Source organism: Prionailurus viverrinus, chromosome D2 (assembly GCF_022837055.1).
Source record: "Prionailurus viverrinus isolate Anna chromosome D2, UM_Priviv_1.0, whole genome shotgun sequence".
Classification (NCBI taxonomy): domain Eukaryota; kingdom Metazoa; phylum Chordata; class Mammalia; order Carnivora; family Felidae; genus Prionailurus; species Prionailurus viverrinus.
The window spans coordinates 54329531-54348251 of record NC_062571.1 but is presented as its reverse complement, the minus strand read 5'-3'; the positions used below and the strand labels follow the sequence as shown (position 1 = coordinate 54348251).

Here is an 18721-nt window from a genome sequence, read left to right as displayed (position 1 = left end):
GTGGCAGGGAGGCGTCCTCCCAGATCTCACACCCGATGAATCCACACTAACAAGATGGTCTGAGTTAGGCCTTATATGGAGATAAATGGTTTCATGTATCCTCCAAGATGGAATTCTTTGTACCTGCCTAAGCACTGCTAGCAAGGCTTTCTAAAAGAAGGTGGGGTACAAATAATTAATCTAATAAAATAATATGCATACCAAAGGCATAGATTCCCAATATCCTATGAGATGTTAAGAAAAGTGAAATGACATGAAATAATTCCAGAGGCTTTTCTAAGCCCAAGTGCCTTGTGAATAGTCAAGGTGGGGGTAAAATGTGCAGTTTCCCAAATTTATTTGAGCACAGACGCATTTCTTTCAGGACAGTTTTTCCACAGGACACAGGTTTAGAAAATGCTGGTCTAAGGCATAACTTTAAAGTATATAAGTCCTTTTTCATTTACTATTTTTTTCCTCTCTCTCTCTTTTTCAAGTAAGGAGACCAGAGCTTACACATACAAATGAGAGTTGAATCCTAGGGAAACGAGATGTTCTTGCCAGTAATGCTGCCACTCTTTCAAAGGGCTTTTGAAACTCCTTCTCATTAATTGTGTCCAGGAATCAGGACACATTCCCCTGAATACCCTCATTAATGGCAAAGGTTGACCCTTTGAGAGGGGGTTGGATTTTGGGAACAGAACTGTGCAAAGTCAAGCCCGGTGATTCATGTTCAAGAGGAAGTAGACGAAAGTAATTAAAAGTGAGGACGTGGGTTTAAACCCCAGATGTGCCACTTAGGAAGGGTGAGACATTGAGGAGGTTACCTAAAACCCTTCTAGGACTCAGTGCTTCCTCTGTTGAATGGAGGTAATCATACCCCCTCATAGGGTTATTGTGATGATGAAGTTAAAAAAGAGAGAGAGAGAGAGAGAGAGAGAGAGAGAGAGAGAGATCTATAAAGTGCTTAGCATCAGGCGATTCAAAAATGACAAACACCCCCTAAAAAGACTGCCTGGTTTTACTGCATGGCTTATAAAGTGGCAGCAAAGACAATTCTCAGAGAAGGACCTAGAAATGCTTCTCCATGGAAGCATAGAAGGGAGGAATCTATGACCTTCCACAGGAATTCGCTGCAACTCAAGAGTTATTTGTACATACAAATTCTTGTCGGTTTATTTTTTTTAAAGGCTCGTTGCTTTTTAATCACACCTGACACAGGCAAACACTTGCATCTCGCCATGCAAACAGGCACAATTCCTTTCTAGTCCCTGCCCATGGGAGGGATAGTGAAATATTGTTTTATCATCAGCCACCATGAGAAATTGAGAACTACATTATTATTTTAACAATGATTCTATAATAGTCAATTCCATATTATGAGGCTCTTTCATTTAACAATCCAATTTACTGGTTTGTTAGAACTGATACAATAAATTTTGTCCATTTCTTTAACAAGACCACTTTCTATATTATAATTTAAAGTAACTCTATTTGTAGAATAGAACAGAATACAATAGAATTGTTTTAAGCCAGGAAGACGCCTTAGTTAATTGAATGTAAAGGTTTCAAAATGTCAACTTACATTTTATTTGGTGTTTATCCTTTAAAAAAAATCTGCTTCCAGATTTTTGCCTTTTCCTGAAAATAAGGAAAATATGACCCCATGTTCATGTACCATATTCTCATCAGCAATAATCAGTTGGAGCGGAGGATGTCATTTTTAGGCAAGGCATGCCTTCTCTGGCTTACCCCAGTCACTACCAGGCCCTAAGGTCTTATACCCAGCTGATTCCTTTATTTATGCTACCACCCAACCCCCACTGGCATTTGAGTTTGAGAACCATAATTGGTCTATCTCTGGTATTCTCTACATATAAAATCTGAGGCCCATGGACATTTTGTGACCAACCCAAGTTCAGAAAGCCCATTAATGGCTGAACTGGATTTGAAACAAATGTCTTCTAGCGCAGACTTCTTTCTATCCTGTCACAGAACCACTCATCTGAATACTGGTCAGTGTTCATTATTTTGAACAAAATCATGTTTTACAAAATGTGGTGCATTTTTTTCATGAGGAGGAAGTGAGAACATTCTGCTTCCTCTCTGTCCCTGACCCCAACAAAGGTAAATAGTTTATGTTTTCTGTCAGAAGTATTTGAAGGAAAGATTTCTTAGCAGGTTCTGATGGAGACCTACGTGTAGAACAACAAAATTTTGAATCTAGGATCCTAAGCAAACCCAGCCCATACAATCGGATGCTAATCTGATGTTGTGGTCAGTCAAATTAAAGTGATTTTCAGTGCTCACTTCAGCCCCATATATACTAAAGTGATTTTCAAAAACTATAATAAAAGCTAACATTTAATATTGACTTACAGGCACAGTGCCAAGTACTTTTTCATTTTTGAATGAAAATTTTTTTGCTTTATTGCTTCATTTAATCTTTACTGTGATCCTGTGCAATCTATGATTAGTCCCCATTTTGCAGATGCAGATAATGAGGCTTGATAAAACTTGCCCCAACTCATAGAACTACTAAGCAACAGAGTGGAAACTGAACCCATGTTTATTTCACCATAAAACCTGTGTTCTTTGCTACTTGTCACATTGCCAGCTCTCCAGGGTTAGCCATTTGGATATCACAGCTGTCACCACAAAGCCCCTTCAATCATTCTGTAGCCTATATCTCAACAGTTGGCACAAGTCACCATCATCACCAATCAACTGGATATCATTTTGAACAAAATGAGAAAGCCAATCAAGACTGGCTTACAATAGGGGCACCCGGGTGGCTCAGTCAGTTGAGCATCCAACTTTGGCTCAGGTCCTGATCTCATGGGTCAGGTCATCTCATGGTTTGTGAGTTCATGTCCTGCATCAGGCTCTGTGCTGACAGCTTGGAGCCTGGAGCCTGCTTCCGATTCTGTGTCTCCCTCTCTCTCTGCCCCTCCCCTGCTCACGTACTGTCTCTCTCTCTCTCTCTCTCTCTCTCAAAAATAAATAAACATTAAAAAAAAATTTTTAAAGACTAGTTTACGATAAAATTGTTTAAAAAAGAGACTACATTATGATACATTCAAAATCAGGCAATTATAATTTACTTTATTAGATATCTCTGTTAACTGAGAGCTGCATATCAGGTCAGGGAGGGAGGTGACACTCATCTCTGTGTCCCTAACAAAGTCCAATGCTATGCCTGTTGCACAGCAGAATCCAAAAATGTGTTTATGAAATGGGAAACTTTTTGCTTTCATTTTGTTACTGCTTGCCACGATGCAATGAATAAATACTTTTAGCTAAGCAAATACAAATAAGTCAAAAAGGAAATTACCCTATGTTAATGAATTTTTTTTTCATCTTCATACTCTTTAAGCTTAAGCAACATTTCCCTTTGGATGCCTTGTTGGACAGGAGAATGGGGGAATTTTACCCTTCACAAGAGAGAAGCTAGTTGACCTCCAGAATCAATAGAGAACCTGGGAGAAATATTTGAATTCTTACATGTCAAAGGCCTAGTAGAAGTCCAAGTGGGACAGAAGAGACTCAGGCAGTGCGTCTCAGGAAAGGCTTTGAAAGCTTTGCCTTTTACGCTCTGGTATACTGGAAATCTCTGGTGAAGTTTAACATCATAACACCATGCTTTTTTCCTTTCCTTTTTTTTTTAAAGTATAATTTATATGTACAAATAACACACCTGACACAGAAGAGAGGGTTGGGACAGCCCAGGAGTAGGTGTGAAGAGACGGGGCGGGGGTGGGGGGGTGGGAAGCATAAAGAACGTGAAGAGGCAGAGAACAGGGAGGACGGGGTCTCCAGGTAAACTTCTACTGGCCCTGGCCTCTCCTGGGGAAGAGGATGTGGCCGTGCCTCGAAGTCTGGCTTCCACTATTTTGTTCTGGTCCCAAAGGCAAGGTAGTTTCTTGACTAGACTCTCTGCCTGACCCACTCAAATTTAGTCTATATCTAGGTCTTCAGGAGGGAGGAGGGTAGAAGTCCTCCAGTAACCTGAACCTCAGAGCCAGGGGCTCCCCACATTGTGTTCTATCCCACACTTTCTAGGTCAACCTGGGTCCCTAGGACAGATTGGGGAGCTTCTCTTTGGCTTGAGAGAATATCACCCAACCATTACTCTCTTTGTAGGAACAGTCCTTGGTTCCTAGGGAAGGGGGACGATTCCCAACTTAAGATGCCAATATGCAGGAGGGAACTGACAGGGTGCCTGGGTGGCTCAGTTGGTTGAGCTTTGGCCTCAGCTCAGGTTATGATCTTGCAGTTTGTGAGTTCAAGCTCTGCGTTGGGCTCTGTGCTGACAGCTCAGAGCCTGGAGCCTGTTTCAGATTCTGTGTCTCCCTCTCTCTCCGCTCCTCCCCCACTCGTGCTCTGTCTCTGTCTCTCTCAAAAATAAACATTAAAAAATTTTTTTTTAAAAAAGGAGGGAACTGAGTCGGTGAACAACACCTTTATTCTGAGGCTGAAGAAAATCTCTTCACTTTTTTTTCTTTTTTGGTTCAGTTCACTTTCTAGCTCTCCACACAATTAGCTTATGTGAAATCTGATAGGGTACACCAAACATGAAAAAGGATGTGACTATCTACTGATAGGAAAGCAAGAGTATTAAGCATAAAATCTGCGAAAATATGGATTGAATCCAACAAATAACATGCTTAGTCCAGACTTACAACATCTGGGCTCTTTTGTAGGACCTTGGCTATTGATAACCCTCCATGATGTCCAGAGACATGGGGCAGATACAAGCACAAAGAACTCTAGTAAGTGACAGGAAGAACGAGAGACATCTGTAAAATCTATAGAGCTTGAGAAAATAGAGGTCAGGGAATGAGGTACTTCAGTCTGGTATAAATGGAGCCAAGGGAGAGAGAATGTGTGTGTGTGTGTGTGTGTGTGTGTGTGGTGTCAATATTATGAGAGATGACCCTGGACCAATAGCCAAATTCTATTAATACCAATTCAGATGTTCAGTCTTTCTCTGTTTCTAGGGAAACATTAAACATTTCCAAGCACAAGTGTGACTTGATGAGATCTGTGTTTCAGGAAAGTAACACTAATGGAGGAGGGTTAAACAGGCACCCAGTGCACAAACTCCCACAGTGGCCTGACGGGTGAATTGCAGCCTCATTCAGGGCCATGGCCCTAGGGTGAAGAAGAGGTGGCAGGTTCTCATCCTGTTTGAGAGAGGACTTGTCTGGTTGGAAGTGGATAGTGAGGGATAAGGGGCTGGTAACTCCTAAGTTTCTTGCATGAATAATTGAAAGGATGAAATACACTTTCAGAGAAAACATTGGTTGTACAGGGTCAGCTTGCAGTCACGACAATTAATTAATTAAAAAGCTCAAAATCAGATCTATGGGTCCTTAGGCAAGTTGTAGACAGAACAACCTAGTTAGCTGGCTGAAATTTTTACTTCTTGGTCTATTGTAGGGGGGAGGGGCATCAGCTGGGCATAAACCAAAACAGGCTCATCCACAGCCAGCAAATAATTCCTCTAGAAGCCCTCTTAGCTTTTAGGTCTGGCTTGAGTACTCATCAAAGAGTGCTACATATGGGGCGCCTGGGTGGCTCAGTCGTTAAGCGCCCAGCCAGGTCACGATCTCATGGCTGGTGAGTTTGAGCCCAGTGTCAGGCTCTGTGCTGACAGCTCAGAGCCTGGTGCCTGCTTCGGATTCTGTGTCTCCCTCTCTCTCTGCCCCTCCCCTGCTTGTGCTCTGTCTCTCTCTCTCTCCCTCTCTTTCTCAAAAACAAATAATCATTAAAAAAAAAATAAAAAAAGAGAGTGCTACATTTTTCTTAATCTTGTAACCTAAGGATGAAAGGGGGCTGATCACTGCAAAGAAGAGATAGGCCATGGATATATTTTCCCAGACAAAGAATATTTTGAAGGACTAAACGATAAAACCTTAATAAGGATGGACTTATTATTTACCTTGTTCATGGCATTTGCTTTTTCCTTATTTAGTTTTTTTACTTCTTTTTTTTCAACGTTTATTTATTTTTGGGACAGAGAGAGACAGAGCACGAACGGGGGAGGGGCAGAGAGAGAGGGAGACACAGAATCGGAAACAGGCTCCAGGCTCTGAGCCATCAGCCCAGAGCCTGATGCGGCGCTCAAACTCACGGACCACGAGATCGTGACCTGGCTGAAGTCGGACGTTTAACCGACTGCGCCACCCAGGCGCCCCTAGTTTTTTTACTTCTTATGGACTATGTACTTGTGTGCCGATTGTGGATTAAGAAAAGAAATAGTGATGTTTTTGATATCTTCTCCCCCACCACGATCAATTCTATTGCTTCAAACAAGATCAAATCTCATTGGAATAAATAGAATTTTTTTCTGACCACACTGAATTCTTATATATATATAGCATGATACTAAAATCAACCCTGTAATTTATTCCCTGCATATAGCACTCTCATAAGAATTGGAGGGATTTAGTTTATTAAACATTTTATAAATGAATGGAAATGAGGCCACATTTTATACTCTTCAGTTAGAATTTTACTTCTGGAATGAGCCTTTATCATTGGGGATTTCAGTCTGTAATTGAGAAGAACAGGGCTTTAATGTGTGAAAACACATTTCTGTAAATTGCATTCACTCCAAGCACTGTTCTCCACTGCTAAAATCAAACCCAAGTGAATAATCATTCTCCTTGGTTATGCTTCGTGACTGGCCCTATGGAAAACATGAATGAAATTGCATTTTCTTAGGCAAAGTTTTGTTATTGTTGCTGCTTAAAACCGTAAATAAGACATTTTTAAAATGTTTTGTACAACTAATTTGATGATTTTCTTTCTTTTTTTTTTTTTGTGATAATTCTATTCTTTCTCTCCTCTCTACAGAGTCTGGGCTTTTGCTGTTCTTGCTCTCCCATGCACATTGCCAGCCATGGCCTACCAGGATCTTTTCCCCCAAAACACGGTATGCAACTTAAGGAGGCACTGCGTCCGTTTCCCTCACTACCCGGAGCTGACATTTCAAAAAGTACTTCTCATCATGCTTCTGCAGAAGGTCTGAAAAAACCACAACAAAATTATCAGATTGTTAGCGTGGATGATGGGAATGGGTCATTTCTTTTCCCTTTTCAAAAACAGAGCAAGAAACCGACTGTGTTTGTGTGTCAATCAAGCAGAACTGAGTCTGAAGTTTGCATCTTCACAGGATATGACAGGTCAGTCCACAGTCACAAATGCTTTAGAATTCATTGCAAAACACAAGCAATGGCTGGTGTGATCCAGGCCTCGTTTGATGGCAAAAGTCACGCAAAGGCAAATTCAGGCCCCTTTGTCTTCATGTTCCACGGGGAGTTGGCAGCCCACATGGGTTTTTCAGGGCACTGGATGGCCCTACCCCATAGGGCCACTCTTCCTGTCTGTGAACCATCTAGTCCCATCAATGTTATGATTATGGCACAATTCGTATTTGGAGCCTTAGAATTTATTTCCTCCTCAGTGAAAGTCAGCTTATTAGACCCTTTCCTGAGGAGCAGGAAGCAGAGAACATTGGGCAGGAAGAATAGGGAGCAAAATCTTTAGGAAACAGGGTCCTGAGATCAGAGACAAACTTTGACACCTGACATTTTTGCATAAGCTCTGCCCTGGCACAAATCTGCCATGTTGAGGTTAGCCAATGTGAGTTAAGTAAGGACATACCGGGCAAGAATCACTCGCCCTTTTGTTATTTCTGAAACCTGAACTGCTTTTAGAAATAAGGGCTGGAATGTTCCATAGGAACTCAGAGCATGGGACACAGGGGCATGGCACACACTCGGTGTGGGCTATTTAAAAACCAGTTCCTTGGCTTCCCTCTGTGATTCTAAATACGTGGAATCACATTACCCCGCAGCAGCCGGTAACTATTCCTATAACACTGTCCGGCATCTGTGCCTGTGAGGCTGGTCCTCCAGCAAAAACAAAGTAGGGGCGTTCTGACTGATGGGGTTGCTCTATCCAGGTTTTCTGTGTCACAGCTAATGTCTATTTAATGTTGGAATATTAGTATGTGTTGACCGACCCTTCTTCAGTTTTAAGGACTGATCTATTTAACTATCCTGGGGGGAAGGAGGTGCCTCAGCTCATCAAAAGGATGCTTTTTAAATGAGCCATTTATTTATTTAACAAGTGGACAACAGAAGCACAATGTATCGCGTTTTCAGATACAACCAATTCTTACGCTATAGAAGGATTCCAGCACTGGAGACTTTGCCTCTTCATGTGCTCTTTGCCTGACTCTTGTTTGGGTCTGTTTGATGTGTAAACACTTCCTCTAATCACACCACTAGCCATCAATCAGGTAAATCCCTTAAGAATATTCTACTCAATTGTGTATCACTCAAAGACATTAGCTGGTAGAAAGACATTAGCCAACATTGTTACATAATGTCATAACACCTGATCGGGGTTGTGAATCAATGACATAGACAAACCAGTTTTGGGATTTCATATAGATAAAGCAATATATTAACAGATTTAACCGAGTTTTTTTTTTTTAGCTTTATAGCTTTATGTAAAAAATTAAACCTCCACCTTTTGTAAAATGTGTAAACAATTTTTCATATCTGATGCCAAGCATTTTATCTACTTAAATCTTGATTATCTCTGGTAACACTCCTTCAATGCATTATCACCTCCATTTTACAGATGAGGAGACTGAGGCTCAGAGAGATTTAGTCATTTGCACAAGATTCCATGTCTAGTTTCTAATGAATAGTGGGGTTAGATTTACACAGTTCTCTCCAATTTCAAATCATGCTGTTTGTCTCTCTATATATAACTTAAAACAGCCAAGATGGCCAATGAAGGCAAGAAAACAAAAAACAAGCAAGCAAAAAACTTGGGTCCTGAATCATGCAGTTCAGATAGCCAAAACTCAGTTGATTGACAATTGGCTAAATTTCCTCCTGGACCCATGTCACTACAACTCTAATCTGTTGCCTGATACCTGAGTACCAGGGGACCTCTTGACCCTCACGTGGTCCTGCTCTAAGGACTAGCACTCCAATGGCCCCAACATTACACGTCCGAACAAATTATACATGTGATATTGTGCCTGTGGAGATATCTGATTTCTTAGTCGAATATTGTTTTTTGACTGTTTCGAGACATAGACTGAATATGTGGTTCCCTTGTGGCTAACTCAAAACATACAGCAAAGACTAATCCTTTGCACTATCCTATATTAATATTTTCCTTCCCTCCTTGTAAGTTATAAATTACAGGAGATTAGAAAACAATCTCACGAGAGCTAATATATTAAGGAGTTACCTCGAAGGAACCCGGATTTGCTTTTCCCCACATGGTAAATCATACAGGGTAGCAGCCAGCCCCAGATCCCTGGGAGACAACATCTTGAGCGCATATGTTACGCAGGGTTCTGTATGGACTAATTCAAAAACTCCAGGGCGAAATAAGCAAAGTTCCCAAGTCAAAAATGAAAGTAAAATAGTGGCATGGAATTGGGATCATTGTTGCAAACATTCCAACAACTTCATAAATAGCCATGAAAGTAGACAGCATTACAGGTTAGCAAATTTACCCTTGCAAGAAACAACCTGCACTGCCCATGTCAAGTCGCAAACAAACCCAGCTACCTCTTACTTTACGGATATTCTTTTTCTTTCCAGAAACACAGTCACATTTGACAAAATTAATATTGAGATCACTTTACTAGAGGGCTTATCCAAATATATGCTATATTAAAAATAGTCATGATATAAATATTTCTCACAAGAGCTGCAGCGATGGTGTGAATAAAAAACTCCCTTCTGAGATTTCAGTAAAACCAGATCTCACAAAGGATCTGAAAGAAAACAAACAAAAAACAAACAGACAGACAGACACAAAGAGACACACACACACACACAGAACAAACCTTATGTTAATCCGGTTTAGCAAAACAGTCACTATTTTGACACTATTTTATGAAGTACGATACTGTTCCTTCCCAGATGAAGTAGGAGAGATGAATCGGCTACAGGTTTCCCACAATAATGTTCAGGGGTTGGGGGGGTCTCTAAGCAGGTTCCATAGCAGCTAATAAAAATCAAAATTTCTAAATGCAGCAAAATGTTAGCATTGTCAAATGGCCAAGCACGCAAGAGGAATTTCTCTCTCCATGCCCTCCTACCGATACATACAAAAAGCCCCAAATACATCGGCTGGAATTTTTAAATCGTAAATTAGATATCAAAATGCTTACGGGCCTTACAATGAGATAACATCAGGAGGAACGGTGCGTGGAATGGATCTGGCATTCTCACATAAAGCATTATCTTTGGTACAAGTACACACGGCAGGGCATTTTGGCTTCGCTGGTTTCTTCCCCTCAGTCAGCAAAAGCGCAGATAAGAGACATAGGAAATAAGCGATTCTTTTCAGGGGGATGCAGGCATTTCCCATCCTTTGGCTTCTCTCTGATTCCATGCAGTCGAAAAAATATCCCCAAACATGAACAGGGCTTCTGGAATTCAGCTGGTGATTGTCTTGCTCTGAGACCAGGTCACACAGGAGTCCACCCTTTTCCTTTGCCTCTCTGTATCTCTGCTTTTCAAACCGGGGACCTGCAGCTGATTCGTGAGCTGCTCTTCGCTCCAGCAATGCGCTGCTCCGGGAAGAGACCTGTGAGGTGCTGTGTGATGGGAGGGACCCAACGGCTGGAGGAGAGAGCCGACTTGCATCACCACGAGAACACTGAGCACAGACCAGCCTTCAAAGGCAAAGTGAAGTGATGTAACAGAAAATAAACAGCTTTCCGCTTGCACGGGGAGGCTCTTTAATTGTTACCAAAAATAGGATGGCTTTCTGTCTTATTAGTGGGTGGGTGGGTGGGAGCAGTCATCTTGTATCAGATCTCGGCAGTCTCAGAAACCTCTGGGAATTTGCTTTGCATGTAGCAAACCAAAAACTCGCTTTGGAGCCAGCCCTGGCTGGAAAAATGAAGTTAAATGAAACTCTCTCCCTCTGCAGCATTTGGCTAAAACCTTGGTAGTTTTTGCTGAATCCACCTGACTGATGCCATCGTTGAAAGACAAATGAGAACACATGGAGAATGTGACTTTCAGGGAATGAATGTGAGTAAATACTTTTCTGACACTTATCAACAGTTATGAATTATTGGTTATCATAATTCCTCCCTCCCCCCCATATGTAAGCCATCCTCTCCTTCCCCAATGAGGTGTGGAGATGGCAGTGTGGACTGCCTCTGTGCATAATCCACTTTCCTCATTTCTCACTCCCCCTGTGTTAGTAGTGGAACCAGAAGGCTGAAAGAGCTCCCTGCCAGCAGGAGGCAGCCAACTTTGGCTTCTCAGGGCCCTGAAAAGATCCTGGTTTAGCCCAGGAGGCTCAGACAGGGTGGAGGAAGCACTGGACTAAGAGCCGGAGACCTGGCGTTGAGGTCCCAGTTCTGCCATAAACTAGCTGATATTATCCCTGCATCTGTTCCCCTGCCTGTGAAATGAGGATGGTCGCCAAGGTGTTCCATAAATATTATGAACATTAAATCAAAACGGTAGGCTACGTTACTGTCACATTTGATGGAAAAGAGAATGTACCCTTGGAATAGGAAATTAATTTAAAGAAGAAAAAAAAAACCACAACAGTCCTTGACATTGGGATAGGGCGGTATAGTCCAAGAGGGTGGGAAGACCCTTAGCTTGGAGGACACGTTGGAAAATAAACTGTGGGTCCTCTTACCATGCTGAAGTCGGCTATCCCTAGAGCTGGCACAGCTGGCCAGGGGATGTCAGTCTGCAATCCTTTCTCCTGCTCAGCTTCTTAGCGGAGAAATGTTCTTAGGAACATTTGAGCAAAGGTGTGATTATGACATAAACTCAACCTCTATGGGAGCTTGATGCATTGTCAGTTTACCCAGCCCCCCTTTCCCTCGCATCACATGCTCATGCCTATCACTTGTTTAATCTCTATAAACTCTGGAGGCGGGCGGAGGGGGGGGAAGGGGGGGAGGGGGGGGAGAGGGGGCGGGGGGGGGGGCGGAGCAGCAAAGGCATGTTCATTCTTGTAGCTGATTTCTGTCTGTTTACCCAGAAGACTGTAAGCTTCATGAAGGGAGGCACCCAGTGCCTGGACAGCGTTGTGCACGAAGTGTGCAAAAAGTAAGCCTTCTAGAATGACAACGGAGCAGAGAAGCTATTCATGGTCAGGACATGCTCATCCAAAGAAATGTCACATCACATCTCAGAGTTACAATAGAGGGATCTGATCTCATCAAGGGAGTCTGGGGACAGTTCCCTGAAGAAGTAATGATTAAACTGAGTTCCCAGGTAAGAGGGAATGAAAGAGAGAGTGGGAGCATTCTAGGTAGGGCAAACAGACACAAGGGCCTGGCCTCGCCCCAGGGAGCAGCGGACACCCCTCCAGTGTTTTAGGAGTGATTTAATCTGGTTTGTGCTTCAAAAGGACCAGTAGATTATTATCATTCAGCCAGTTTTTGAGGGTATATAAATATGTTGCATTTTTACAGAAAAGGAAAAAAAAACACCTCAATCCAAGATAAGTAATGATTTTAGAATAGATTCTACTAATGTTTCACTGTCAAAGTCTCTGTAGGGAGGGAGGGAGGAAGGGAGTATATGAGAGTGTTTTTTTTTTTTTTTTTCAACGTTTATTTATTTTTGGGACAGAGAGAGACAGAGCATGAACGGGCGAGGGGCAGAGAGAGAGGGAGACACAGAATCGGAAACAGGCTCCAGGCTCTGAGCCATCAGCCCAGAGCCCGACGCGGGGCTCGAACTCGCGGACCGCGAGATCGTGACCTGGCTGATGTCGGACGCTTAACCGACTGCGCCACCCAGGCGCCCCATGAGAGTGTTTTTAGACTGTGACCCATGGGCAAGCCCTACTTGAAATGGTAAAAGTGTCACTTAAAAGTTGGCTGCAAGCCAGATTTTTGTAAATTGCATCCTGCTTCAAGTGCACAGTGGAGATTTGCTCCATAAAAATAATTATGTGGTAAAAATTTTATAGAGGATTGTTTTTATTCTTACCACCCATCCCCTAACTTATCTGACTTGTAAATGATGCATTTTGTAATTATAAAATAAAGACCCGGAGAACTTTCAGGAACCTTGGAGTTCTCAGATTCGATCTCCAAAATGTTATAGATGAGGCAACTGAGTTACTGAGAGGTCATTCGGATGGTTAGGAGCAGAGCCACCACTCTGTGTGGGGTGACACCATCACAGATACCTGGTTAAACTGATCGATGCGGTTAAACAGGGTCATTCGCTCCCTGTGTTTCCCCGTCAAATGTATCAAATTGTCAAGATTGCTTGATCAGACCTTGGCTTTGTACTCTTTAGACATGGTCAAAGAAAGTGTGAGCAGTCTTTTATTTTTGACTTGAGTAAGCCAGAAGGGCAAATGGATAAGGGAAAGAAATCATATCCATAACTTCACTTTGCCGCTATATGTATCTGGTGGCTAAGTTTGTCAGCTCAAGTGGAAAAAGGACCATGGGGAGGGGAGTGGGGACTCTAAGGACAAATTACAATGGGCATTCTGAAAAGACAGTAACTTTTTCTTTTTCTATGGCATTTAAAGCCCAGACTTGAATTCCCTATTCAATGAAAACACCCACTAACCCACTAAGATCAGGCAAAATGTTAACCCTGTCATGTAGATTGCTAATGGCCTTTTAGGAAAGACAAAGTCCTGACTGAAGGATTGGATCTGAGGAGGGGGCTAGGGAGAGCAGTTTACCATGTTGAAGTCTTAGGGGGCCTGGCAAGGGGGATCTTATTGCTGATGACACTTCCCCCTTCTCCAGGAAGCCCTGGTTGGGCTCAGAGAGTTGTGGGAATCGGGAGGATGGAGGCTTAGGAGTTTCCACAAACTCAGACACCTTTAGATAAGGTTTGATAAGCCACCTGTGGATTGCGGTGGGGACCCTGGGAGATTGGCCTAGAAAGGATGAAAGCAGAGCTGGCAGGAGGCCCAGGGGGTCTGGGAGGCCAGGCTGAGGAAGGCTCGATGCCAGGCCCAGCCTGGAGGAGTAGCTGAGTGGGTCCAGGGCTGGCTCTGCATTTTGCCAGCCGTGTGGCTACGGGCTACAATTTAAGCTTTCTAAGCTGTAGTTTTCTCCTCTGTAAAATGAGGATAATAATAATATACATCACACAGAATTGTTGGCAGAATTAAATCCAGTAATGTATCCAAAGTGTTTAGTATGGGATACATGGGAAAGATTTGTCATCATCATCATCGTTGCTGCAACAGGACTTGAACTCTGAACTTGTGACTCCTGATACCTGGGAAGCAAAGCTCTCAAATAAAAATGGGTTTATCTTAAGTCTGTATTCACTCTAGGAAGCAGGCACTTCTGGGCAGGATGACAGACTGTGGCCTTGCCAAGAGTCTATTTGCATAAAGCAACCAAGGATCCTCCTGGGAAAGAAAGAACTCACCAATTTGGGTGAGACTACGACATCGAAACTCAGTCCAAGGACAAGGTCCAGAGCTGGAGAAAAAGAAGGTGCTTCTAAACACGGGACAAAGATTGTTTTCAGCCTTCTGCCCTTGAACGTGTGTAAGTTAGAAGGGGTAAGAGGAATCTGCTTGGGATCCCTGTCACAGAGAGGGTTCTCTCTAGTTTAGTGGGCATCGCGGCATTGCAGGTGGGTGCTGTGAGGAACTGCACACAGCGCTGTGGCACTGGAGATACAAGACCAACAGCGTCCCCATGCAAGTGCATGACTCAGATATCACCAAAGTCACCGGGCTTTTCACCAGGAGCAGCTCAACACTAGTGACCCAGCAGCAGTGACAGCCCCACAGAGGAGTTGGCGGATGATCCCAGCAGGAGCCAGAGCACAGGAGAAGGGAAATGAGGATCTGGTGTGTGTTTGGGAGCATGTGTGTGACGTTCCTTGGGCATCCTCAGAAACTGGACAGGGGCTTTGTGGGGGAGCTGGAGATTCTGGGAGAGCTGATGAAAGCAGAGTGAGAGAGGAACAGCCTGTGCTGGTTCTGATTCCAGCTCTCCCATCCGGCTGGTGTGGCCTAGGAAACACGCATTATGCAAGTAAACAAATCATTATTATGAGCCTTGGAAGATGCAGCTTGGCCCTGCCTCCTTTTACAAACACTCACACATGCAAATGGTGTCAGTTCGTGCGCGCGCATGGTTGTGATGTAAAATGTTTCTTACAGTCTATGACCAAAAAGAAAAAAGAAAAAAGAAAAAAAAAGAAAGAAAGAAAATGAAAATGCTTCATTAGAGAGTGCGTAAGATCTTCACCGCCCCAGGAGTCTGTGAAATGTCGATCTCAATTTCAATAAATTCCACTTACTGATTGAGGGCAGTAAATAGACCAGTTAGAATGCCATTTCTGTTATTCACTAGCTGTGTGACCTTGGGCAAGTTGCTTAGCTTCTCTGTGCCTCACTTTCTACGTTGATAAAGTAGCAAGAATACCATCTTTGCATTGTTGATATTAAGATGAGTGACAATGCACGTGGAAGGCATGTCACAAAGAAGGCATTCAGCTACTGATAGTTCTGCCAGAAAGTAGATGAGAAGTAGGCGAGGGCAGTGAGCAGAGGACCAGATTTTGAAGATTGCTTAGAAGGAGTGTGTCACTTAGGACTCTTTGGAGAAAGTGTCAGACATTGACTCTGCCAACCTTAGCATAAAAGGCCCTTATTGCCATGGTGATAGAGTGACTGGCAGAATCCAGGGAAGGGCTGTCCAAGCAGACTTCAGAATGGAGAAACTTGAGGGAGCTTTGGAATCTAGGTAGAAGGAGGTAAGGGACAAGGTCCTCAGGTGCATGCACTCTAACCAGTTCTTATCCCCATGTTCCTCCCTGAAGGAGAGAGCCCGGTGGGCTGATCTGGGGTCAGGTACCCACCCACTTGCCACGGGAAAGCAGGACACATTGGCAGCAACCCCACCCCCACCAAGAGTGGACACAGTGGCAAGGGGGGTGGCACCCTAAAGGAAACTTTGGTTCTACTACCAGGAGCAGAGAGGATGGCTGCTGGGTAGGCAAAACCCAGGAATACTCACTACGGATGGGATGTGTGCCAGTATCTGTCCGCTAATATCATTTCCCTTGGCCCCAGCTTATCACCCCAGCCGAACTCATGATTTTTAAGAGAATGACCAGAGGACAATTCAGACAAACAGGGATAATTTCTCAAAAGACAGCTAAACTCTTGTGTCCTGACTGTGGAATTGGGGCATTTTCGATTCCTGCAGTCCATCTTTGGCCAAAAGGGGAGATGGAAGGCAAGAATAATGAAAGCTGACACTTAACAGGATGCATATTGTGTGCCATCTGCTGTTGAAAGCCCTTTATGTATATTAATTCATTTAATCCTCATAACAACCCAATGGGTTAGATCTTTATTAGTGTTGTTATTTCCTCTCTACTTACGGATAAGGAAACTTAGGGCCAGGAGGTGAAGTAGCTTGCCCTGGGTCCTGCAGCTGGTGAGCAGTGGCACTGGGATCTGACTCTGATACCCATGGTGTTAGCCACTATCAGGTGCTGCGTCCCCAAAGGATCAGTGGGATGTGAGACACTGGGTGCTGCTTTGGAGGCCCATAGTGCCTCACTGGCTAGGTGCTTCTCCTGGACTACAGTTCCCAGCATGCAACTGGGCTAGCACATTAACCCCTTCTTCACCAAAAGTTCCTCACGGTCTTCGGTAAAAAATAAAAAATAAAAAAAATAATGGCAAATGTGGCAAAATCTGGTCTCCCTAAAGGATAATTATGAAATTGAGGCATGAATGCAGATGTAAGTGGGAATGACAGAGGAGAACCTAAAATTCTAGTTTAAAATACTCTCTTCATTTTTTTTTAGTGTTCAAAGGAAGACACTGAAAATTACTGTGGGAAGGATCGTTTTTTAACTGAGAAATGTGTACTGTGACAATATCAATAAGGGTATTTTAAAGCACCCATTCTCAAACTTTGTTGCACTTTGCAATCACTTGGAGAATTTTTTTTAATGTTTATTTATTTTCAGAGAGAGAGAGAGTGAGAGTGTAAATAGGGGAGGGGCAGAGAGAGAAGGAAAGAGAATACCACACAGGCTCCTCATGGTCAATGCAGAGCCCAACACGGGGCTCAATCCCACGGATCACAAGATCATGACCTGAGCCGAAATTAAGAGTCAGATGCTCAACCAAATGAGCCAGACAGGCACCTCTACTTTGAGAATTCTTTTTTTTTTAAATGTTTATTTATTTGTGAGAGAAACAGAGACAGAATGCGAGTGGGTTAGGGGCAGAGAGAGAGGGAGACACAGAATCCGAGGCAGGCTCCAGACTCTGAGCTGTCAGCACAGAGCCCGACTTGGGACTCAAACTCACAAACCGGGAGATCATGACCTGAGCCAAAGTTGGACGCTCAACCGACTGGGCCACCCAGGCACCCCATTCACTTTGAGAATTCTTAAAAATACTTAATGCTGGGGTCACATCCCTAGAGGTTCTTATTTAATTGGTCTGGTGTATGACCTGGACATTGAGACTTTTAAAGGTCACATGAAATTCCAAAGTGCAGCAAAATTTGAGAACCCTGGTTTTGAAGATGGGAAATATTCAGGTGGGGTCATAAAGATAAATCAACATGTGACTAGCTCAAGGAAACTTGTAAGAGAGAAGAGAGGGAGACAGAATAGGCTCTCAAGCAGTGGTTTTTAATCCTGGCTGCATATTAGGATCTTCTGGGAAATGTTAAAAAAAAAATACAGGTGCCTGGGCCTTACCCCAGACTAACTGAATTAAAATCTCTGGGGATGTATTCTGGTTCCCGGGACTGTGGTTCTTAAAGTGTTCCCAGACCAGCAGCATTGGTATCACCTGAGAACTTATTAGAGATACAGATTCTCGGGCCCCACCCCAGACAAATGGAAACAGAAACTCTGGGGTGAAGCCCAGCAATTTGTGTTTTCACAAAGCTTCCAAGTGATTCCGATTCACTCTTAAGTTTTGATAACCACTGCCCTAGGATGCAGGCCCGTGGAGACAGGAATCTGGTCTGACGTTTTACCGATGATCCTAACACAATGTTAGGCACAGAGAATGTGCTTTCCATAGTCTGTTACATTAATGGCCCTCAATGAACCAGGCCTCCCAGTATTCATGCCCTTGTGCCCTCTCCTCTGGGAGCAGAACTGTCCAACAAAATCTGCAGAAGTGACACAATCGATGCCAGTTCCTGGCCAGAGTCTTAAGAACTGGCAGCCTCTGCTTTTGCACTTTTAGGAGTGCTGAGGTGCCATGTAAGTCAGGCTCCTTGTGAAGAGGTCACGTAGAGTTAGAAACCCTGAGTCTCCATAGAGAAGGAGACCCAGCCACTCCAGCATCTAGGCTGAGTTCAGCTCCCAACGGATCTGCCAGATGAATGCAACCACAAGAGTGACTGCTGGCAAGGCCAATGGAAGAAACTCCCAGTTGAGCCTACACCAGATCAAAGAGCTGTCAGCAAATCAAATGATTTTAAGCCAGTAAGTTTTGGATGGTTTGTTAATGCAGCAACATGAAGAATGAAACAATGCTTAAGAAATACCTGTTGAATTAACGGTGAAAATGCTACAGGGACATGGAGCTAGAACACAGCCTCTCGCTTTTGTCAAAGGGGGAAAAACAGGAGTTAGGTAGAAAGCAGGGACATAACTAGCCAGTTGGTGAAAAGGATGGCTAAGGAGGGAATTCTGAGCAGAAGCCATTAACACTGCACCCACAGCCCAGA

The 18721-nt window shown here is 43.4% G+C and overlaps 1 protein-coding gene across 2 annotated transcripts in view; it reads right to left on the bottom strand.

Moving 5' to 3' along the window:
• The window catches only part of LGI1 (leucine rich glioma inactivated 1), a 38720-nt gene extending 28076 nt beyond the window's left edge, over positions 1-10644 (bottom strand). For both annotated transcript variants that reach the window (XM_047825579.1, XM_047825580.1), the window contains exons 1-2: positions 10205-10644; positions 9725-9796 (exon numbers count right to left, since the gene is read on the bottom strand). In XM_047825579.1, coding sequence (XP_047681535.1) covers positions 9725-9796; positions 10205-10419 — 287 coding nt within the window. In that variant the 5' untranslated portion in view covers positions 10420-10644. The remainder of the gene's footprint in view (positions 1-9724; positions 9797-10204) is intronic.
• Positions 10645-18721: the final 8077 nt, after the last annotated feature.